We start from the raw sequence: 24,113 nt of genomic DNA, 5'->3' as shown, positions 1-24,113 counted from the left end.
ACAACCATCACAGAACATGTACCAGGGGAGGATCCTCAGATGTCTGAGCTGTCCGGCCTGTTTGTGGTGAAGCCGGAGAGCGCCACAGCAACAAAAGGTCTGGAAGAATGATCTCCCTTAAAAAAACTGATTTACATCTAAAATGAAAGGATTGGTCCTCTTAGTGCCAAACTCCTGCTGGAGTACAGACAATTTAACTATTTTAATTCATGGCTGTCTCTAATTGTCGTCCGTGGCAGGCAAGGACATCACGTTCGTGGCCAAAGTTGACTCCTCGAACCTGCTGAGGAAGCCAAACATGAAGTGGCTGAAGGGCAAGTGGCTGGACCTCGGCAGCAAAGCTGGGAAACACTTGCAGTTCAAAGAGTCCTATGACAGGAACACCAAGGTGCGTATGTCCATACTGTCAGTGTCATTATAACCTTTGCACATTCATTGTGCAGCCATGCCCAAGCTTAGAGGACGTTTGTCTTTCAGAGGGAAATATCTCAACAACTGTAGAAAAGAAATTTGTTAAAGATATTCACGATTCTTACACAACAGATGATCCCCTGCATCGTCATCAGCTCAACATTTCACTTTGGTTTGTGACCAAATATCTGCAACACTAATGACATTGTCCAGCCTCAGCTGGACTTGGTGTTCAGAACTAATTAGCAAATGTTAGCATGCTAACACAGGAAGCAAAGATGCTAAAAATTACCTGCTAAACATCAGCATCTTGTTGTAGCATTGTCACTGTGAGTGTAGCATGGTGATGCTAACATTAGCACCACCGTGCCTTGGTACAGCCTCGGAGAGCCGCTAGCATGGCTGTTCATCCTTAGTCTTACAAAGCAGCAAAATTTTAAAATACTCACTGACCAAAATGGAACAAAATACCAAAATAAGAAGTAAAAATTTTAATGTTACCGGATTGCAAAGAAAATTTTAGTTTAGCATCACCGTGCTACACTCACAGTGACAGTGTTACAACAAGATGCTAAATATTACCTGCTAAACATCAGCATCTTGTTGTAGCATTGTAATCTTACTGAATTGCAAAGAAACTCCAAAAGATGCAGGAACTTCTTTTATTATATTTGCACTGAATGTCTCGGCTCATCAGCCAGCCAATATCGGTCAAACTGTGCTGCCTGTGTACTCTGCACGCCTGTTTGTGAGCACGTACTGCATATCTGTGCATGGGTGTTCATTTAATTGCGTGTGTGCTCCCCCTCCCCCGTCAGATCTACACTTACGAGATGAGCATCATCAAAGTGGTGGATGGAGACGCAGGTGGCTACCGCTGCGAGGTCACCTCCAAAGACAAGTGCGACAGCTGCACATTCGAAGTCACCGTGCAGGGTAGGTCTGGAGACAGACAATCACATTATTGTCATCTTCCATTCTGCATGTCCGCCATTACTATGTAACTGGCTTTGTCAGCCAATAACTCAGGGAGTGCGATACACATTAGATCCTATCATTTAGTGGCCTAGTGAGGTCATCAGTCCATTATTCCTTCGCGGCTCAAGCCCGCTGTGTAATGAATTAACCTAGCCGAGCTCTCACCAGTCTTTCTCCTTCTGTCTGGTTTCAGCTGTACAAGAGGAGCAGCAGGACAACATCTTGGAGGCGTTTAAGCGATCGTGAGTGTCAGTGTCGGCGAGGGTCTACTCAACATGTCACCCATCACACTGTCTCCCATATGCTCCTTTGTAGATCGCTGCCTCTGGGCATCTGTCAGTCTCCACGAGTGTCTCTGCCGGTGTCTCTGTCTATCCCTCAGCTGTAGTCGACTTTGTTCGAGTCAGTCTGTCTGCCATTTTTCTCAGTCTGTCACGTCTCAATGCGTCTGCCGCCTTGGTGTTTTGCTTCACCTGGAGTCCCTCATGGTTTAGCATCTTATGCATTTCGTCACATGTCTCGGTGACAGTCTCTGAAGGGACCTTTTCTTTTTTTACACATATCTCCTTCCCTCACTTTCTATTTTTGTCTCTGCCTCTGCTTGTGTGAAGTGCATCTGTGTATGTATCCTGTGGCTGTGTAGCTTTTATAATGAGCTTTTTTTTTTATTTCAGCAGCTCTTAGCCTGCGTACTGTATGTGTGCTGCGTAATCGTAAATCAGCCGATACTGACACATTGAATCTCCGTATTTCTAATCTGTGTTTAAAAATATAATTTCCTTCCCTCATTAGAGCGCAGAGCAAAGGCACAGGTAAGACGAGAAACTCAACAGGCAAAAAGACAGAATCACTTTGTGGCTTAGACAGGATGTCAGTGTGCTTATTTGCAGAATGCTGATATGAGGGAGAGCGAGGGCGAGGCAGAGAGGTTGGTGAGATAAATGAGAAGTGAAATGTTGGTTAAAGCTCAAATATGTTGCTGGAGAGATGTGTGTTAAACAGTGGAGGTCATGCAGTCCAACCTCCAGCAGGTAAGTATAGAGAATCCTGTTTCCTATGGGATGCTCATCTGTGTGTTCCTCTGAACATGTATTACAGTAGCACCACCAAATACATGTGGTCTGACTCCATTGTTTAGGATACTCACTGCTGTTCACTCAGTGTTTCTCTGTGTTTCATCCCTGAAATAGCCCAATCTCCCCATCATATGCCCCGAGCAGATCAGGCTATTTTTTCTTCTTCATGGTGTCACTTTGCTGACTGACTGTCCGGCGTGAAAGGGAAAATATTCAGTGGAAAACATACTACATGCCGGCACTGCAGTCTGCGAGTGTTTCTCACATTGTCTGAGGAACGGTGCTGCAAAAACATTTCCTGCTTGCACTCATATTATCCCACAGTTTATTCTTGAGAGTGTGCAGCACGTCAGCAGACATGCAGTACTTATACCAGCGGTGGGAAAGTAGATATTTTACTTAAGTAAAAGTAGCAACACCACAGTGTAGACACACTCTGTTACAACTGAAAGTCCTGCATTCAAAATCTAAAGTAAATGTACAAAATATATTTAAAGTGCCAACAGTAGAAATACAGAATAGCCTGTGTCAGAGTAATATATACAGTATTATATTTATTAGAATTATTGATGCATTAATGTGTTTATCACTTAGATGCTGCATCTGGTAACAGTGGAGCTCATTTAAATCACTTTGCATGCTGCTGATATCTTAATCCATAATAATAAATATACTAGTTGGTTTTATATTTTAAATTGATATTCTGAATCACAACAATCCTTCAGCGTGGGTACAGCGTTCTGATTTTTAGAGTCTGCAGCCAAAAACAGCCCTGTGTTAAAACAATGAAAGCAGCTGCTTTGGTCCCGTATGAGTAACAGATCCGCGAGTTTGAAGGCTTGTCAGACACCCAAGAACTGCACGATGGTTCATAATACTCAGCCAGGATTCTTAGGAAGATGATCACAGTGACAAGTATTTTACTTTACAATATACAACCTTACAAAGTAATGCATGAGGAATGGTCTTAGCGTGTTTGTGATTGGCCACTGCAGGCTCTCGTAGGATGGATTGGTTGTATTTGGGTTTGGCCAAGTTTAATTTTCTTTAACGTGCATCAGTGCCCCTGCTGCACTGCTGCACTGCTGCACTGCTGCACTGCTGCACTGCTGCACTGCTGCACTGCTGATGACACAGCAGACTCTGAATCACTCAACATCAGCATCAACCACAAAACAAGGTTTGCGTTTGAGTTTTTACTTGACGGCGAGCTTCAGCTTTATCTTGATGCAGCTTCAGTTCTTCAAAACGTTCATTTCACATGAAATGTTTCTAATAACAGGCCATTGTGAGAAATGAGCTTTTTGTGCTTTGCTCTCAATGCACATGCTCACACCATGAAAAAGAGCTCATTATAGTAATCCCCTGTTTCCCATTTTCATGAACTGAACATTTTCCAGCCCAATTTGCTAGACCACAACAGCACTGGGAATATCAGTATTTTCACATCACTGAGTTTTATTGTAGATTCAGGAAAAAAGCATCAAAACATACTTAGTGTAAAACATCCTACAACACCTTTCTTCCATGGTGGCAGCTATCTGATGCAGTATTCAAGAATCTGTCAAAAGCGCTCAAGGAGGTTGAAATCTAGGAATTATGGCGGCAGTACACGGCTAACACGGTTTTCATGCTCACCCAACCATTCGGTTATCACGTGTGCCCTGTGAATGAGGGCATTTTCACCCTGGGAGAATTTACTCCCATCAGGACGGGAAGCACAACATGGATGGATGTTATCCTTGGATGAACCGTTCATCCATGGGACGAGCAAGATCACTCAGAATGGCTTTGAATTTATTGGCATTATCTTGGTCGCTGAGGGGTTCAATGAGCCTCAGCCATGGCAGGAAAACACACTCCACGCTGTGAAGGAGCTGCCAAAGCCGTTCACACTGGAAAACAACAAGCACTCCAGCCTGTAGACGTTTATTGGCGTGTGCCACACACAGCACTTGTCACCTTGTTGAGCACAAGAGGGTGAATTATAACTCAAGACCAGGTGGATTTTTCTCATCACTTACACGTGTGAGAGGTAGTAAAGGGTTTACGCAGTGAAAGGCAGCCATGATTGTCTCCCTCTGTGAGGTTCACGACACATTACTCTGCATGAAACGGCCTTTTTTGTCTCGACTTCCATTCACTGATGTCTCCATGTAACATCACCTTTAGCCACAGCTACGCTAACAACAGCTTGGCCCACTTCAGTCACCTGTGCTTCCTGTGACATGTTGTCACAATGTTTGTATGCTATTTTGCTTATTTAACCCCGGGACGCTGTGGAAAACATAAATAAAACAGAATGTGATAACTCGCTGATTGAACACAGAAAGTCAGTGTATTTAATGTTTGACCTCATCAGCTTCATTGATTTCTGTAAATATCTGCTTATTCTGACTTTGAAGCAGCAACACGTTTCAAACAAGTGATGGAACGCTCCAAAAACACCTGTTTGGAACATCCCACAGGTAAACAGGCTCATTGGTAACAGGTGAGAGTGTCATGATTGGGTATGAAAGGGGCATCGTTCACGAGTGAGGATGGAGCGAGGGTCACCACATTGTGAACACGTGATTGGATGAAGGAGATTACTGTTTATTTGCAGACGATTGCATTCTGTTTTAATCCCGTTTTGCACAACATCCCAACTTTCTCGCAGCTCATCTTTGACACGTATGTTGCTTCCATGTGCTCGTCCGCTGTGATCTCTGTCTGTCTGTGAATTTAGGGAACGGTAGCTTGTAGCCTGCATCGAACGCTCTGCTCTGTGTTCTCACTCATCCTATTTTTGCATCCATCCAAACACAGGATGAAAAAAGGGTAAGCAGGCAAACTCCTTAGACCTCTGACGTGTGCAGATGTATTACTCATATGGTCGTTGTTGGATTTAGAATTGTTTTGTGATTTCTCTGTGTATTTATAGGCCTGTGTAATGTGGAATAACAGTGGATGTATTATTGAATGTATGCTGTTTTCCATCCACCAGTGTTGTAAATAGCTCAGGTTAATAAACATGCCAAGATAATCCCCTAAATCTCTTTTAATTCCAGCGGGGATGCAGGTGAGGACGCCGGCGACCTAGACTTCAGTGCCCTGCTCAAGAAAAGGTAAGATCATCCTCTTCAGCCACATACTGACCTAAATCTGCTTGTCTTTAATGTGCTCTGTCTCTGGTTTTATCACACTCACACATAATCAGGGAGAAGAAACAGGAGGAGGTCAAAGAAGAGGTGGATGTGTGGGAAATCCTGAAGGCGGCCAAGCCCTGCGACTATGAGAAGATTGCCTTTGAGTATGGCATCACAGACCTGAGGGGCATGCTAAAGAGGCTGAAGAAGATGAAGAAGGTGGAGCCCAAGAAGAGTGACGGTGAGGAGCGAGGGAAGAGACAGGAGAGGGGTTACGAGGCAAAGGGAGACTGAGCGCTAGGAGTGAGGTGGCAGGCAGGAAACAAAGGCTCTGTATGCAGCAGGCTGTGAATACCAGCAGCGTTTAAAGGCCTCATGGGAGAAGTCATATAGCTGACACAACAGGTGGAGCGTCTGTTAGCTTACAGGCTCGCTGCTGGTTGACACTTATGGATTATTGGGCTGTTAGAGCAGAGGTTGAGCTGTGCTAACAGGATGCTTTCTTGTCAGCTTTCCTGAAGAAGCTGGATTCAGCTTACTCAGTGGACAAGGGCAAGAAGATTCACCTCACAGTGGAAGTGGCCGACCCCGACGTCCAGGTCAAGTGGCTCAAAAATGGACAGGAAATCAAACCATCGGCCAAGTGAGCGTACTACCACTGTTTGAGTGCACTGAGCAGTATGTGTGTCTTTGTGAGTGTGAAAGTGTACCTGAACCTAAAAGTAGAAGCTTAACCTCACAATTATTGGTTAATGTAATGAGGCTGAAGTATCGTGCAGTTTAAACAAAGAGACCAAACTGTAGTGAAAAGATAAACTGTGCAAAAACATGGACGTGTGGTCTTTTTTTAGGTTACCTGTACGTTACCTAAAATGACATTGCCGATGTGCTGATGTGGGTTTAGCTCTCACAGAGACGGGGAGACTGGGTGGAGCTGAGATGACCTCCATAACTGAGGCTGAGACTCCTGTCAATCAAGCAAAATGAAGCATGCTCCCAAACTACCTCTCTGTAACACCAATTTAAAGCTGAATTAGCTGATGTTTTGGCCATTTGGGGGCGCTAAAAACAACAATGACAACGCAAAGAAGCTGACATGGATTGATCAGGGTCATTCGTGTAGTCAGGACAGTCACCCGACCGACACAGCTCGAGTTTCTGACCAGGCAACCATCGTTTAAGACAAAAAAATCTGTGTGTGAACCATGCCTAAGTAGTACAGTTAGTGGCTTCTAATCAGTGAGATCTGATTAAAGAGATTAGTGGTTGTTCAGGGAACTTGTTGCGCCACAGCCCTGCACACGGACCCACTGAGATGAGCCTCGCGATGCTCTGCGTCGACTTCATTCAGAAGTCTCGACGCTCAGACTGGCACTGTGGTTTATGACTAAGAGCAGATTTAAATGTTAGTTTGCAGGCTCTTTGGCCCGCTGAGCTCTCGTCAGCGTCGCAGTCGCTCTCCTCTTTGCTCTTTCCCCTCCTCCCTCAAAGGCTTCTTTTGGTGTTTTATTGAAGAGGCTACAGCTGTTGCGAGTGGTATTTTTTCAATGGCTCCACCATCTGCCATTTTGAGGAGCTTCGTGCTGATCATTGAAAGCGAGGCAGTCCTCTTCCTGTGTTGATTAAGACAGTTGCTAAGGGAGAGTGGACTCTTCTTGCCCTGAACGGAGCCTCTCAGGAGGTTATTCGAGGCTGTGACCATCGACGTCTGACAGATCAGATGTCACCTCGTGTGTCCAGCTGATTTCTGGTGTTTTAACACCAAACATTGAAACTGGACAGGATTATAAGACTTCTTCAAAGATACAGAAAATGAGTTTAATTTAGTTTCTATCATCCTTTTTACTTGGAAATACAGTCTGCAAAAGAGCTGTCTGTTCACACACAAATCATTTAAGCTAGCCTGTTACTCGGAAAGTGTGTGATGAGCGGAAAATGTCTTTTCTGAGGAACTCAGTGCAGAGCACGTGTGACTGGAGGACGTCTTGTTGTATTTCTGATGTTTGATATATGGTGGTGCATTGTGAGCCCATGTGGGCTCGGCCAAATGTTTGGCTTGGCGATGAGTTGTTGTGGATCGTTACTTTAAAGGGGAACTTCACTGATTTCACACATCACAGCGCGCTTGCAGGTCTCGGGGAGTGCTGCTGCACAAAGCCTTTCCGTGGCTCCAGAGGGAGCTGTGTGATGTCGGATGATTTGCCGCCAGTGATGTCACTTGAGTCGCTGTCGATTTGGACTGAAGACAAGTTTGAAAGATGAAAGCGAGACAAATCTGGAGGTGTGGAGTCGGACAGACGACCTCTGACTCTGCTGCGCTGATTTTGTTTTTTTGACTGTCCAGCGATGCTAAACTAAAAGCACCACCACACAAACATGGTGCCCCGCGGCATCCGTCTACAGAGACTACATTCTGATTTAATGCTATTTTGATCATAAACACTATATTTGACTCCCACACAAACAGCTGCAACACAGTTGCTCAGCCCGAGCAGGTAGCTCTTAATCCAGTATTCAAATCCAGCCTGGCAGTCGCCACCTTGAGCTCCCGGACGCTTAAACGTGTAAAAACGGGAATATTTCCCATCACTGCCTTCCACTGGGTGTGATGACTGGGTGGCATCGCTGCAGTCTTTTGGCTTTTGCGACCCAAACGCACTTGTGTGGGAGCGTGAACTGAAGGTCTGTGCAGGAATGTGTGGATTCTCTGTCTTGGTCTGTGACTGTGAGTCACCCTGCTGTCTTCAGGCCCTCTGCATCTGATTGTGCTGAAAGCATTTATTCATTACTTTCTCTCTCTCTCTCTCTCCCTCCCTTTGTCTCTCCTCTCGTTTGTTCTTCATCCTCCTCGTATAATCTTCCTCCATCATCCCTGCGCGTCCAGGTATGTGTTTGAGAGCGTGGGCAACAGGCGGACACTCACTATCAACAAGTGCAACCTGTCTGATGACGCAGCATACGAGTGCGTGGTCGGGGAGGAGAAGAGCTTCACGGAGGTTTTTGTCAAAGGTATATGAGTCACTGTCTTTGGAGGAATCCTTCTTTTAGGAGGGAGAGGGTTTTTTCTGCTCCGTTTAGCAAACGCTGTCATTTGAGCGTTGAGAGGCTTGACAGCTCTGTTCCCGTCATGTGTCTGTGTTTGTCATCTGTTTGTTTCATTGCTTTTATGCCACACAGTAGCATGCTGCTCTCACTCATTTTTAATGGGTACGTGGCAAGTGAAATTTTCATGTTTTGTTTATTGTCATGTATCACCGTTGCCACGCTGTATGTATTAATATTTAATCAGAGTTTGATTGATATGTGTGTTTTTGAAGGACACTTTGATTACCGCTCAGTGGAAATGCCCAGATTTTGTGGCAATATTCAGTAAATTTGTAAAGAGTTTCCTTTTTTTTAGGATACATTTTAAATAGAAAAGCGTCTACAGCTTTGACATTATCAGTCCAACTCTTGCTCATATCTCGATGGCCTCTTCTGTGTCTTTATCTGTGTGTGAGTACGAGAGGTTTTAATAGATGTAATTGGGTCTGCTGCTTCTATATTAATCCCGTGCTTTTACTCTGTGCGCTCACTGCTGCCCATCCTGCTTTTACATCTTCAGAGGCCATACGAGAGGGTAAGCTCTTCAGCACAGACGCAGCTCCCGTGCAGCCGCAGTGTCCATGAACATATCGTTCACGCTGCTGTTTGCAAACATCAGAACCTTTTCTCGTCGATTCTTCTCGAGTGAGACAGTTCAGCAGATGACAGCTCTGCAAAGCTAGCAGTCACAGTACTTTCAGGGTTGGGGTTAGATGTTAGCATCCTGCATCCTGATTCTGACTGATTTCAGTTCAGCGCTGCGTCTGTCATTTGCTGCTAGCAGGTTTCTAGTCCAAGCAGTAACCTTCAGTTTAGTACAAAACTTGCTAATATACCATTTCTGGTCTTTAAATGTGCTTTAAATGAGGAAGTGACTCGCGGTGAGTCACAGCTGAGCTGACGATGACGCCCACCGGTGAGGAGCTCTGATGCTAAAACCTAATGATTCAGTCAGTGGCGCCTGAGTTTAGTCAGTTCAAGGGAAAACAGACTCTGGTGATTGACACGAGAACAGAAACTAAAGATTCACTTGTACTCACAGGTAGTGCCGATAAACAGCCAAATAAACTTCTCAGCAGCCAAATCGATCTGGCAACGAGTCCTCTGCCTTTATGCTGTGCTTGATTATGATGAGTCCCAGGTGTGTTGGAGTCACCTGGAGAACCACGCCCACCCTCCGCCTCCCACACCTCTCCACAGCACACAAGAAACCGCCTGCGCAAAAAGCAAAATCTAAGGGAGGAAATGTCTTTAATCAAAGCTACAAGTGCTTGTCTTTTTTTCACATTTTGTGTTAAATTATGCATTTAGCTCAGATCAGAGCTGAAGGCAAACATGGCCTCCATCCTCATCACCAACCGTTGACCATCTTATCTCCGCCTAACATCTACCTCTTCAAACTGCTGCTGTTTCCCAGTTGTGTCTCCTGCATGTCTTCCTCAGGGAAAGGCTCTTCTCTCTGTTTTAAAACCACAAATCACACCGAGGGCATCGAGCTCATTTCACCAAACTTTGGTGAGGCCCGCCGTCAGATCGCACATGTTGCCTGCGGTGTTGTGACTCTGGATCAGAGCTTTCTGGGCTCTCCAGCTGAGGCTGAAGAGAGCCGAGACGTCCCGAGGGGGGCTGGATGTTGACGATGACAAATAGCTGAGGCCAGCAGAGCATCAAGCATCACAACATGTGGTTACACGATGTGACTCCCACCACCTCAGGAGACTTGAAGGAGCTCCCACCTCGATAGGACGGGTGTGTTTGGTGGCACTGATAAGAACTTCAGGAGTATTTTATGCTGTTATCAACAAAAAGGACGCACACGGGTTCCACCACCCATCCTCAGAGGAGTTTGGCAGATCTGGATGCTATGGCTGAAATGAATATCACAGAATTAAAACAAATATTTGAATACACTGATGCTCTGATTCATGGCGCTCTGAGAGATGTTGACTGAATTCCACTTTTATGCATTGCATCACACAAAACTCCTCACACAAGACAAACACTTAACTGGAGTGTCTGACTTTGTTGGTTTTTAATTAGAGACCGCTCGGAGTCATCGATTGAAAAGACTTTTCTGCAGCCATGACTCAACATACTAATACTGTAGTGATACCGTCGCACTGAAAGACAGTGAACGATGATGCTGCTTCACTTAATTGTGCTTGATTTGGACTGTATAGGTTTTCTATACTTCAGTCCAAATCAAGACTTTGCATGTGCCAGAAATCAGCATACAGCAAAGGTTACTCACTCTGCTCAGGTGTGGACGCCCTGCAGCTCTGTTCTGTTCCTCCGCTTGTGTCAGTATTACTCTGGTGGCTTAGATACGTACAATGTACAGTAAGTGATTCACACAACACAGCGGTACAGTTTGTTGACTCAGTGCTGTTTCAAAGTTTGACTCAGAGCTTTGAATTCGTCCTCAGAGCCTCCGGTCACCATCACCAAGCTGCTGGATGACGTTCACACCGTGGTGGGTGAGAGGGTGGAGTTTGAGGTGGAAGTGTCTGAGGAGGGAGCCAACGTCAAATGGTGAGCCAGCGTGCCCTTCGGTTCATTGGGTATCAGTCGATTAGGAAAAGCATCAGGCTGGTGCTTCAGCTTACTGTATGGAAGAGAAAACATAATCCACCTGAAACGAAACAGTCCTGGAAGACACAAACAGAAGAAGTCTGATGGGAGATGTTGGCAAAACTCACGTTGTAGATTACTCATGATTAGCAGGAATATTTTCAGTTCAGGTAATAACAGCAAACACTCACGCAGTAAATGCCAAACTGTTCAACGCCACGACGCTGCCAGATGTTTTCTCCCACCCTTTCACGGCGAGTCTCAACAAGAAAGTTGAGCGGTCAAAAAGGACGTTAGAATCTGCTTTTCTAGCAAACTTTTAACACATTAAAAAAGAAAGTGAGGAAGCAGAAACAAAAGCCTGTATGCAAATAACGCAAGTGGTAAATATTTGTTTTCTGACAAATGTGCAAAGACTGCATTGCACGCTGGGTGTTGTTACAGCACACAACGCTCGAAACTCTCTGTAAATTTCGGGATACTTTAGTTTTGGAAAGCTAAAACTGTTTTCGCTGAATAACAGCTTGTTCTGAGCTGCACAGTTTTTACATAAACGAGCAAAATTATGTCAAAATGATTGAAAACATCCCAAAACACAACAGTATATCTGAGAAAATATTCCCCTTCTGCACCTTTTTAAAAGTGTGCTCTCTCCACGTCGAGCTTCGCTGACATGTCCGTCAGCTCTTCCTCATCCTCTGTGCGCAGAAGTGTCGATGAAGCATGTGTGTTTCTCTCCTCAGGATGAAAGATGGCGTCGAGCTGACCAGAGAATCGGCAGGTTCAAAGTACAGGTTCAAAAAGGATGGCAAGAGGCACATTTTGATCATAAACGAAGCTACTAAGGAGGATATTGGGATGTACCACGTCTTCACCAACGGCGGAGAGTCGAAGGCAGAGCTGGAGGTTGAAGGTGCCGTTTGACAGCTCCTCCAATCGAGTGGAAGCTTTGTTAGCCGCATGCTTGTGGGGTGTTTTTCGACTGAGCTGCCTACAAAATGACTAAAATAAGAAAACCCTAAAACAGACTTTATTCATTAAACTACAGAACTGAAAACGTACCTTGCTGTGAAATCTAACAGCAGCAGCTTAAGGTTGATCAGCTGGTGAAGAAAATCAGCTAACAAGTGTTTCAGACGTCGCTGTTCAGTCTGGAGCTTCCAGATATCTCACACACCAGCACATGTTGATGTTTTTCATTCTGACAAGCATGAGAAGCAATAAATTAGCCATTACTCATGTCATAATTAATAGAAACCCTTGTATCAGTGGTTCATCACGCTGTTCGTCATGCTAATTTTCTTTTACACCTCCAAAATTGATGGTTGCGTCCCGCCTGTCCCTTCAGAAATCAGGCTGTCTCACTTGCTGCATACTTGCGAGCCAGACGACTCTTGTAAATTGATTAGAGTGTGAGAAAATGTCCGTCCTCCCTCCTCAGTGGACACTCCGGTCATAGTTACAGTACACCAGCTGATTAATATGCACATACTGTTGCAACCCACTGCTGAATAGATGGTTTGAGTAAGATTCGACATGATGGAGGAGCACTTCATTAATGCTGTGTCCCACAGATGTTAAAGCTGACATCCACAGGACTCCCAAATACATTGCTCATATTTCCCATAAGTTGCAAAAACATATAAATGGATGACCAAGTAAGTTTAAAGGAACAGTTTGAAATATTGGGAAATGTGCTAATTTGGTTTCTTGCAGCAAGTTTTATGAGAAGTTTGATACCACACTCATGTCTATAAAGTAAATATGAAGCTTCAGCCAGCGGTGGGTTAGCTTAGCACAGACTGGAGACTAGACTCCAGGAAGTAGCTACTCTTGGTTAAGAAGTATTACCACAAAATACCACAATAACCACAATGTGTCGCTTTTACACTCCTGTTTTCGAGACATAATATGTTAATTAGTGAGCTTTAGTGGCGCTGTCAGGAGGAGTTTGTTACCTTTGGGCAGCGCCAAGCTAGCTGTTCCCAGTCTAAGCTAAGCTAAGCTAAACTAAGCTAAGCTAAGCTAAGCTAACTGTCTGCAAGCTCTGCTTAACAAGAGAGTGGTATCAAATGTCAACCTATTATTTTTTTGTTGTAAAAGAGGAAAATAAAGTTCAATAATGTCAAAAACTGTATCATAGTAAGAATATTTGCAGTATAAGCGCAGTACATTTCTACTGTCTCCGCTGGGTTTCTTCAGCAATAACATGACTAACTATAGCTGCCACCTCACACCAGCCAGAGTGGGATGAACTGTCTGTCAAACATCTGCCTGCTACAGTATGTACTGATATGCTCTGTGTCGGTGTCTTTGCTTCAGATAAGGAGCTGCAGGTCCTGCAGAGCATAGCTGACCTGACTGTGAAGTCTGCTGAACAGGCTGTATTCAAGTGTGAAGTGTCTGATGAGAAAGTAACAGGGAAATGGTTCAAGGACGGCGTGGAAGTCCAGCCCAGTGATCGCATCAAAATGACACACATTGGAAGGTATTACATCAGACCGCTGCAAGTCCATGTTTGAATATCAAAAAGCTGGTGTTGAGCCGTCGTGTGCACTTACGCACATTCAAACACACGTAGCCATCACAATGAGCCGTCTGCCACATGGCTCAGCAAACTATTAGCAAAGGGCTTTCACAGCTGGTTGACCCATTTTTTGGATAGGCTGTAATTTGTGAAGCTCTAACCTCTAAACACACACTCACACACACCCCGAGGGTTTGGGGTTTCTCTCGATAATCCCTCCATGGGAGCCGCCTGTGCCAGGAGATCTGCCGAGGCGACAGCGGTCACACAAGGTGAAAGCCGTTTAGAGTGTTTCTCACCCGGCCATATTGCCTCATGTCGCAGGTTGCTAGGGCAACTGTCCCTTGCATAATTGTGGGTCACAACAAGTGTTGTCTCCTTGGTAACATCTGCTAACATGTCCCCAGGACCCACAAGCTGACGATTGATGATGTGAAGCCTTCGGACGCTGGGGATTATACCTTTGTCCCTGACGGCTACGCAATTTCTCTGTCGGCAAAGCTCAACTTCCTGGGTGAGAAAACCGAAATATGAAGGTTTGATGGTGATGAGCTACGCAAGTCAAAATCTGTAGACTGATTCTTATTCTTTGTCCCTCAGAAATCAAGATCGACTACGTCCCCAGACAAGGTGAGTGTCGTGATTTAAGGTTTCTACCCAGATTCCAGCGTGAGAATAATGAAGTTTCACATGCTGATGAATGGCCGAAGCACCTGAATGACCTCTCTCTTCCCATCTTCTCCAACGCTCACACTGACAGACCCTCCCAAAATACACCTGGACACCAGCAGCACCGGCAGCAAGAACACCCTCACCGTGGTGGCTGGAAACAAACTTCGCTTTGACGTGGAGATCACAGGAGAGCCGGCCCCCACCGTGTCCTGGATGAAAGGAGACCAAGTGAGGAAGAACAGAGCGAGTCGTCAGTCGGCTCGTACACACTCAAACACACGTCAGATGCTTTCTACCTTTGTGCGTCAGTCAGAGTGTCCAGCAGTTAGTCACCGAGCAGCACAAAGGAAGGATGAAACATGAGCTCGAGTGGGAAGGTTGAATCACCTGTCACTGTGGCGGCCGTGTCGTCTTCTCGTCAACGCTCGCCTTGTTCTGCATCTCTGTCCCTCTCTGTCATCCTGTGTGGTAGGTGGTGGCCGAGGCCGAGGGGAGGGTCCGCGTGGAGACGAGGAAGACGCTGAGCAGCTTTGTGATCGAGGGGGCGGAGAAGGAGGATGAGGGCTACTACTCCATCACCGTGACTAACCCTGCTGGAGAGGACAAGGCTAAACTCTTCGTCAGGGTCGTGGGTTAGTCTCACTTTTTCACCTCTCATCTGTTTTATTTTCATGGGGCGATGAAAATAACCCATAATCGTCACTGTTGGAGCCTTTTTTAAAGTCAGAACCTTCGGTCCAACCACTGTCTCTCATTTATTTTCATTTAAAAATAAACTTTCAGAGCTTTCCGACTTGAGCAAGTTAATCTGTCGCAGCCTGCTTTTATTCCTTAAAAGCCGGGTTATCGCCGTGCATTCATGCAGATAGAGTGAGAATGACCATGCAGCCACATCAGCGTGCGAGTTCGATACCAACAGAGGACGACAGGATGTTCTGGAAGGAAGTTTCAAGGCTCTGCCCCGAGTTAGAACGAATAGAAAGCAGTGCAAGGAGTTAAAAACACATTTAACTCAGAATAGTACAACATGCTTTGAGAAATTATACCTCACAATCATTTTATCATATTGAACTAAAGACATCCACCGTTTGAATAGAGGATTACTGTACCGCCTAAAAAAACCCACTTCCTGACACTCGTGCTCACGCCGTCTCTCCATTTCTTTCCTCCCTTCCCATTTCCAACTGTAACCTGCCTCTCCAGATGTGCCCAACCCTCCTGAGAATGTCAAATGCACATCAGTTGGCGAGGACTCTGCCATGATCACATGGGACCCTCCTGCTTTTGACGGCGGAGTTCCCATTAAAGGTACCCCTGAAACACACAGCATCTAATGTTCACATCTGATGTCTCCGTCCCCGGAGGACGCAGCCGTTTAGAATCCACTCTGTTTACCACGCCGCGATGTTTTTGAACTTTCTTCTCAAGGACGCTGAGCCTTTTTTAACGACTTCACCGTATGTTGATGTGGCTTCCTCCAGGGTACCTGATGGAGAGGAAGAAGGTTGGCTCGTCCAGATGGACCAAGCTCAACTTTGATGTTTATGAGTCCACCACATATGAGGCTAAGAAGATGATTGAGGGCGTGCTTTATGAGATGAGAGTGTTTGCAGTCAATGGCATTGGCATCTCTCAGCCCAGTGGAAACTCGAAGCCCTTCATGCCCATCGGTGCGTTGCCGTTTATCATTAGCAGAATGGTTAATTAACAGAAGCTTTTCACACAATGCTCATTTTGAGGCAGCTTAACCTACCTCCCATCCCATTCACACTGGGTATTAACGTATTAATTAGCTCCTGTCTCTCTCAGCCCCCACCAGCGAGCCCACTCGTCTCACCGTGGATGATGTGACAGACACTACCTGCGCACTCAAGTGGCGTCCTCCGGAGAAAATCGGAGCAGGCGGCATCGACGGTTACATTATTGAGTACTGCAAAGAAGGAAGTAAATACCTGCAAAATATTTATTCAATAATTATTTTGAAACTAATGTTATTGATAAAAGTAAACCTCATTGTATATTTCATGCTCATTCAGGTGATCAGTGGGTTCAAGCTAACGAGGAGCCAGTGGTAAAGAACCAGTACAGGGTGAAGGGTCTCCCAGTGGGGGAGAAGATGCTGTTCAGAGTGGTGGCTGTCAACATCGCGGGCCGGAGCCCCCCGGCCACCCTGTCCCAGGCCGTCACCATCAGAGAGATCATGGGTCAGAGATTCCTTTTAAGTTTGTCACCTGTCTTATCTTTAATCGGAGCATCCCGCTGGTGTTAGAAGACGTCGTAAAATATCTAATAAATTATGTAAACTGCATCAGCAGCAGTCAGTAACTGTATTCAGCTTTCGCTCTTATAAAAATACTGTACATTTATTTTTTAAGAACAAGCTGCATCAGTGGAATAACTCCAATGTGCATTTTCACATCTCTGTGTATAATTTATAACTTATATCTCATGCAAATACTAAGCATGCTGTACATTTTGTGTATCTATCCCACACCACCCACTCAAACTCTACTTCCTTCACTGTCTCTCACGCTTCCACCACACAGAGCATCCAAAGATCCGCCTGCCTCGCCATCTGAGAACCAAACTCATCACATTTGTGGGTGAGAAGGTGAACTTGGTCATCCCCTTCCAGGTTAGTCTGGCCAAGCTCCGGAGCGAACCATACGGCGTGCTTGAACATTGCAAGGTTACTTCCATGTTGACCCTGTACCAAACGGCTGTTTCAGACTCTGGAGCGTTTAAAATACAGATTTCTTCAGTTTGTTTTATTCCAGGAGTGGAGAGAAAGGCACTAGAGTTTGGATAGAGCTTAAAAAGCCACTCCATGATCCACCTAAAATGGGTCATTGCAGGGGGGTTGGAGTGAAGCCTGGAGTGGTTTAGTTAAAGTAAAAAGTCAACTCGGCTAAAAGGACAGCCAAGAGACATCATGTTTGAAACAGTGGAGACCCTGTTTTAATTCAAGCTTGTTAATGTGTGTTGGTCAGTGGACGTGGAAGGCAAATAAATGCATGAGAGTTCCCAGGTTTCAGTTTTTCTTCGTCTGAAATGCAAACAAATCTGTGCGAGTGAGAGAGAGAGAGAGAGAGAGCGGGGAACAGCTGAAAGGGCACGTGGAGCAGTGCAGCGTTTGACAGCAACTTGCTGGTAAAAAGAGGTTAACCATAAGCAGCGAAGGGGAAGCCATTGTTCTAAATAAAAGCAGACAAGAAAAAGCGAGCCGTGGCTCTGCGTGCGTTTGAAGGAGCAGATGAAAAGACGGAGGACGTGGCTGCGTGATGTTCTCCTGGGAGGAAAGAGCACCCACATCTCTGTCATCTCATCCAAGAGCTGGACAGCGTCTGCTGCAGCGGCTGCTCTCACTCTGAATATGGTGCAACTGAAGCTGAGACATGTTTAGCTTGAATAGGGTAAAATATTCACAGCCAAAACACAAAAGAAATCTCCTCCTGCTGATGGCTGAAAAAGGCCCGCCCATTCAGGAAAGAGTGGTTACCATTAAAACTCACCTTCCTGCAAGCTTTTTTTTTTTGACTCTCACCCATCGCTCTGCCTGCAGGGCAAGCCTCGTCCTGTTGTGACCTGGTTCAGAGACGGCGTCCCCCTGGAGGACAAAACGGTGGGGACTCGCACCAGCGAAGTGGACACCATCCTCTTCATCCGCTCCGCAGAGAGAACCCACTCCGGGAAGTACACGCTGTCCGTCCAGATCGAGAACATGTCGGACAGCGCGGACATTCACATCCAGGTCGTAGGTCAGTCCCGTCATGGCACCTCTCAGCTTCACCTCCTGCTGCGTGCGCTCTAATTAAGATTAGTGCACACTTCACAGGCTACTTCACAAGGTACACTCTTAATAACCTGTTTGGAAGGAGATGATGGCTTGAGCCCAAATCTGTGACATGTCAGGTTTTTTTTTAAATATGATAATTCCTAATTTCATACTCCTGGGGATCTGGGACTCAAAGCGGCAAATCATCAAAGCGCTGATTCCTCCCTCTCGCATAATCCCGGCTCCTGCACCGCCACTGTGGCCGCCAGCTCATTCCTCATGTTACGGCTCGTGTCCCCGGGTCAGGGCGCCGTGTGGATTATTTGGCGGGGGGCTCTGCTGGGATTATTTGCGTGTAGACTGGGATTAGGTTTGGATTTTGAGGGCTACTCTGTCACTTCCTCCGCTGAGAAGGTTGAGCTAATGAGAGGCTGCAGCTCCAGCGATCAGCACCCCCCCATCCTCATCTTATCTGTCACTGCACTGCTTCAGCAGGAGACAGCGCAGGAAGGATTAACGGGCAAGAACAGTAGCGCTGATCACTGTTTGTACTGTACTCCACAGAGGAGAGCGCGCAGAGCAAGATTAATGAAAAATACATTACTTGTACAGTATTTCTGTGCTGCGCTGTGTACAGCACAGGCACACAGAGATCGATGATAAACACACTGCATTCTTCTGCTCTGTAATCCGGGCAAAACACACTATTTCTCAGTTTGTCAGTTCTATGCCAGCACAGTTTTTCTAGTAATGTATGCAGCCATCACCGCCTTTCCTTGAACCTTTGACTTTTGCTCTGCTAATCTGTCAATCTTTGCCAAATCTCTACCGCTGCGAGGGTTGATTTCTTTCTCTCAGTGGGACTCGCCTGCTCCAGATCTGTTTATCAATCTGCCTCTCTCCATCTCTATCCTCTAAAAGCTTGCCTACTCAGGCAGGGAAGAGAGTTAGTTATCACTTATTTCCCTGCTCTTGAGCTTTATGGATTCCTGCTCATAATTGTCTAACAAGCCTGTCTTGTTAGACAATAGTTTCACACCAAATCCTCAGACTCTATCCTCTCGTGAACCCGACAGAAAAGCCCGGTCCTCCCATTGATGTGCATATTACGGAAGTCTGGGGTTTCAACGTCGCGCTGGAGTGGAAGCCACCCAAGGACAACGGCAACTGTGAGATTATCGGCTACACTATTGAGAAGGCTGACATGAAGACTAAGGTACGCATGGTGGAGAGTGAAGGAGTATACAGAGCTGTCAGTTTTAGGAAAAGATCTGCTTGTTGAGTGTGTAATGTGGTACAAACTGTCATGAGCTAATACATCCAATAGAAGCCAACATGAGGTTCTACGTTTGGAAGAAGAAGAAGAAACCGAGCATGCTGGGTCAGACCAACAGGTTTTTAGGTCTTTTGCTTACTTAAATTATCATGAAGCTGTCTGCCTCTACGTTTGTTCACATTAAAACTGCACTCTTGTTATTGTTGAAACTAACTGATCTGATTGCTGCTGTTACGCAGTGCAGACACGATCGGCAGGTCAGACCTGAGTCCGGACCATGTTTTCAGTTTCATGGCGCAGGCTGGCGTCATGCTTTGCAGGAGAAGCTAAACAAAGCTTGTTTACAGGAACTGCTTGCATCACTGCTGTTTCCCAGCATCCGTGAGTGTCCAGTGGGCCCTCATGACGGCTCTGGCCATGACGGCGAGGAGATTTGTCACGCAGCTGCAAAGCCTCACTGTACTGTCACGGCCATTATGTTGCATGAATCGACAGGAAGTTGGACTAGAAGAACATGGATGCTGCCGTGGGAGCTTCTTCAGCTTATATAGATCTCGAGCTCGGCTGTAAGCCTCTTTGAACCTCAGCTTCTCCTGCTTCTCTCTCCATCCGTCCCTCTCACATCAGGAGTGGTTCATGGTCTACGAGCACAACCGCAGGCCCAGCTGCACTGTGTCTGACCTGGTCATGGGCAACGAGTATTCCTTTCGAGTGTACAGCGAAAACATCTGTGGCCTCAGCGAAATGCCCGGCGTAAGCAAGAACACTGCCGTCATTACCAAAACAGGTAATGAAACCCCCGCAGAGCAACGCACACGTAACACCATCGTACCGTCTAATGCATGTCGAGCTGTGGCTGCACTGTGTTAAGGTAAAAGTGAGCATTATTATGTGTAATTGGCACAACACGTGGAGGGTATTGGGAATAGTTATTAACATTACACATGCAAAAATACAAACCGTGATATGATCAGCAGAACAGGGGAATAACATTCGAGGGACTTGTGATTCATTTCTGGCTGAGATCAATTACTTGAACACAATCTAAAGGAAGATTAATTCATGCTGATTATTCCAAACAGAAATATTCTTTGACAGAGTGTTAAATAACATTTAATACTGGCCGCGCATTATGAAATCAGCTAGACTGGGAAATTAACACCTGCCACCAGCCAATGCTGTGACCGTTGTTGTGTTGTTGCATTAACTTACTCTACCAGAACATTTGGCAGCCAACCAGCCGCTCTCTTTGTTCCAAGCAGCAGCCTGGCCCATGAAACTGTGAGGACCGCTGATCATAGTAGTTTCCTGCCTCCAAAATTCGAACAATTTCTGAATTTAACCGGATTTGACATGAACGTTAAGAGCAGAACAATCCCAAAGCAGCTGAAAGAGAGGAAGTTGGTTACTGCTTTAGCATTTCAGTCGTTGTTTAACGCAAACCTTCAACAAATGTGACACAAACTAGGCAAATTGTTTGGTGTGGGTTAAACTGAGACATGTGCATCAAACGTAAAACACATCACACATCGTTTCTCCAGCACACCATGATTAAAGGTTTCCTTATGCTGTATCCTGCCTATTGATCAGTGATGTGACTGATAATCAAAGATAGCAAGTATGCACAACAACAGTCATCATTGTTTTCTTCAACAATAAATAAATAAACAACAGCTTCGACAATGCAAGTGCTCTCAGTGGAAACAAAAATGTACCTTTAAATGAAAATAAATGCGAAACATAATCTTTTAGAATATTCACTTGCAAATACGACTTTTGATCTCAGCCACCAAAGGGTACAAAGGCTGAATTCATTTTCATTACCAACGTTTGGTGAATAAAAGATGTGTGATCTGTGTATTCTCAACGTAAAACAAGTCCAGTAACGCTCCTCCACCTGTCCAGGTTTGGCCTATAACCCTTCGCCCTTCAAAGAAAAGGACATCACACATTCTCCCAAGTTCACAGCGCCCCTAGTGGACAGAAGCGTGGTTGCAGGTTACTCCACGGCCATCAGCTGTGCTGTCCGCGGCTATCCCAAGGTATTTACATCTTCACAGTAAACACGGCTGTGTCACTGAAATTATTTATTTATTAATCAGCTGAGGAGTCGTGGCTTCAGGAGGAGGAGTAGCCTCAAACACTTCCTGTCACATGACTAGAAATGCCTCCCTGCTGAGTCCTGCTGCCTCTTGGGGCCTCAAAAAGCCATTTTCAGTCTACAAAGCCGGTCTGCTTTCGAGACGTGCAAATGGTCACTGTGTCCTCAGGAAGGCTTGTGGGGACGTGTTGAGCGCAGAGGCAAAGCTACATCCTTCCAAAGCCTTCCCCACACCACACATTTCAGATTCAGTAAACAATTCATTTGCATCTCAGTTGATTCCTGCAATTATTTATTTATTTCTCTGTCAGTTAAATATTACGATATCTAAAAAATAAAGAACATGTCTCAGTGAATTCTGGTGGAAAGCTTGTCCATTGTTGGTGCAGATCCAAGAAAGTTTAAGATCTCTCAACACTTTATATTCTATTCTGAGAGCCGTCCATTTACACCTGAATGAATGAAGAAACTGTATCTGTGTTTTGACTTTGTTGATTTAGAACCAGATTATCTATAAAATAAATAGAATAAAAATAAAGTAAAAAGTAATATAATGATAAATAAGGAAGTGTTTCTGATGAAATATAGATACTGGGTAGGATCAGGTGTGCTGCATGTGTCAGAAGTCATGTGATAACAGAAGAAACTCTCATTTAGCTGAACATGTGGAACAGAGTCGGTATCCTCACTGTATGAAGAGAAATGAAATGAGAAACTACACATTACAGCTCCGTCATAGCGTCGCTCCACCTGCGTTGGCCCCTGATAGCCCTGCTGCAAGGCAGCGCCTCAGATTTCATCCTCTGTGTTTTTAGAGAGCGAGCAGGTTCTGAGAGTCAGGCAGCGAGTGTAGAACAGTCGGGGAGGATTTTGATGCCTTTGCAGCAGGAGTGTATTTTTACGTCTGAAGATAGAACAAGAGGTGGAGCAGAAAGATCTTTGAACACACATTTTTTTTTATCCCTCCGAATCGGCAAAGATTTGTCAAGCCGAAACGTTGACCTAATTTCACCTCTCCCTCTTCCCTCCTCCCTCTGCTCCTCCACCCTCCTGACATCCCTCCCTCTGTTTATACTCCCCCTCCCCTCTTCTCCATCATTTGCCTCCTCCTCCAACAGCCAAAGATCATCTGGATGAAGAACAATATGATCATCGGCGAAGACCCCAAGTATCTGATGCAGAACAAACAGGGCGTGCTGACTCTGAACATCCGCAAGCCGAGCATGTTTGACGGGGGCAGGTACTCCTGCAGGGCCATCAACGATCTCGGGCAAGACGAGGTGGAGTGCAAGCTGGAGGTTCGAGGTACGCCGCGTGAACCCCACATCCCATAATACCCTGCTTTCAAAGCAGTGAGCGAGAGCGCGGCCCGGGCCGGGGCAGCTCTCTCTGTGACAGTCTTCAATAAAGCTCAGCATGACAAACCTCCATCTCCTCCACCCTTTGACTGAGCTCTTGTTGCAGAACTTCAGTCGCTCGCGCTAAAAATACATCACCCACTGTATCTGTCAGTTAAAGTTTCAGAGCCACAGATGACTCTGAGTGCTGTAGTTTCCTAAAACAGGATGATCTACTGGCCCCTCGCGCTGATTTGAATTTTTCTTTTTCTCCGCAGCTGTACAAGAGAAAGCAGAGGAGGCGAAGAAATGAGCGACAGCACGAAACAGCAGAGGATACAGTCGAACAGGAATAGTAATGGATTATGTATAACGGGATAGTCATGAATAAATATGATTAGAATAGATCACTGGTGAGGCTCTAAAGCCAATCCCCCTGCCTTCCCCCTTCCTCCTGTATGCTTGCCTTTCACTGCCGCTATGACGAATGCCACATCAGTAATATACCATAAATTCTTACAGCAAGCTGCCACCTTGTCACATCCTGACTGAGAGAAGCCACAGAGTAGTGTAGTAGCACTGCCCCGCTGCGACCACACACAGATGGATCCTTCTTATCTGTGAAGTGGACCTGTCACTTATAAAACAGCCTTTCATCCATTACGGCTCCCCGTGTTGTCTGTTTTGTGTCTGGGACGTTTTTATAGGTTGGGATGAATTTATGATTGTGACGCTGGAAGCTCTGCAGTGTGACCGAGCGGCTGCACACCTCCGCTCGCTCGCCGTGGTGTTGATGCGTGAGCGGGGGCCCCGTCTGCCCTGCGATGGCTGAATGGAAGGATCAGCATTCAGCCAGGCATGGCCGACATCATGGCGCCACCAGGATAAAAGGCGTTCTTATACACGGATATAGACCTGCTGCGCCCTTCATGCACACACACACAGAGGACACACATGTGGACTCACAAACACACTCTGCTTGTTTTAACTCATTCCCACATGCTATCTCACTACATTCCTCATGGCATGACCTATAGTGGTAGGCCTTTACAGATACATGGCTTACACTCATGCACATGCAAACACAAACACACACTGCAAATCAGGGTCTCATTAGCATCACACACTAGAGACTAATTAATGCACCCATCAACACTGCCCTAATTAGCTCTCCCAC

General features: G+C 45.7%; 1 protein-coding gene across 1 annotated transcript; it reads left to right on the top strand.

The window, feature by feature from the left end:
* Nucleotides 1-18: 18 nt before the first annotated feature.
* mybpc2a (myosin binding protein Ca) lies at nt 19-23,581 on the top strand. The gene is made up of 26 exons (XM_070980752.1): nt 19-97; nt 240-388; nt 1,230-1,347; nt 1,583-1,631; nt 5,516-5,572; nt 5,665-5,834; nt 6,104-6,236; nt 8,478-8,602; nt 11,104-11,209; nt 11,992-12,161; nt 13,571-13,736; nt 14,183-14,289; nt 14,376-14,405; nt 14,536-14,675; nt 14,920-15,079; nt 15,651-15,755; nt 15,929-16,117; nt 16,257-16,391; nt 16,484-16,651; nt 16,994-17,082; nt 18,010-18,205; nt 19,299-19,438; nt 20,126-20,285; nt 21,404-21,540; nt 22,718-22,904; nt 23,215-23,581. The coding sequence occupies exons 1-26, from the start codon at nt 40-42 to the stop codon at nt 23,247-23,249; spliced, it is 3,279 nt and encodes a 1,092-aa protein (XP_070836853.1). The 5' UTR covers nt 19-39; the 3' UTR covers nt 23,250-23,581.
* Nucleotides 23,582-24,113: the final 532 nt, after the last annotated feature.

This window comes from Chaetodon trifascialis, chromosome 15, assembly GCF_039877785.1.
Source record: "Chaetodon trifascialis isolate fChaTrf1 chromosome 15, fChaTrf1.hap1, whole genome shotgun sequence".
In the NCBI taxonomy this organism is placed as follows: domain Eukaryota; kingdom Metazoa; phylum Chordata; class Actinopteri; order Chaetodontiformes; family Chaetodontidae; genus Chaetodon; species Chaetodon trifascialis.
This window is presented reverse-complemented; position numbering and strand designations above follow the sequence as displayed.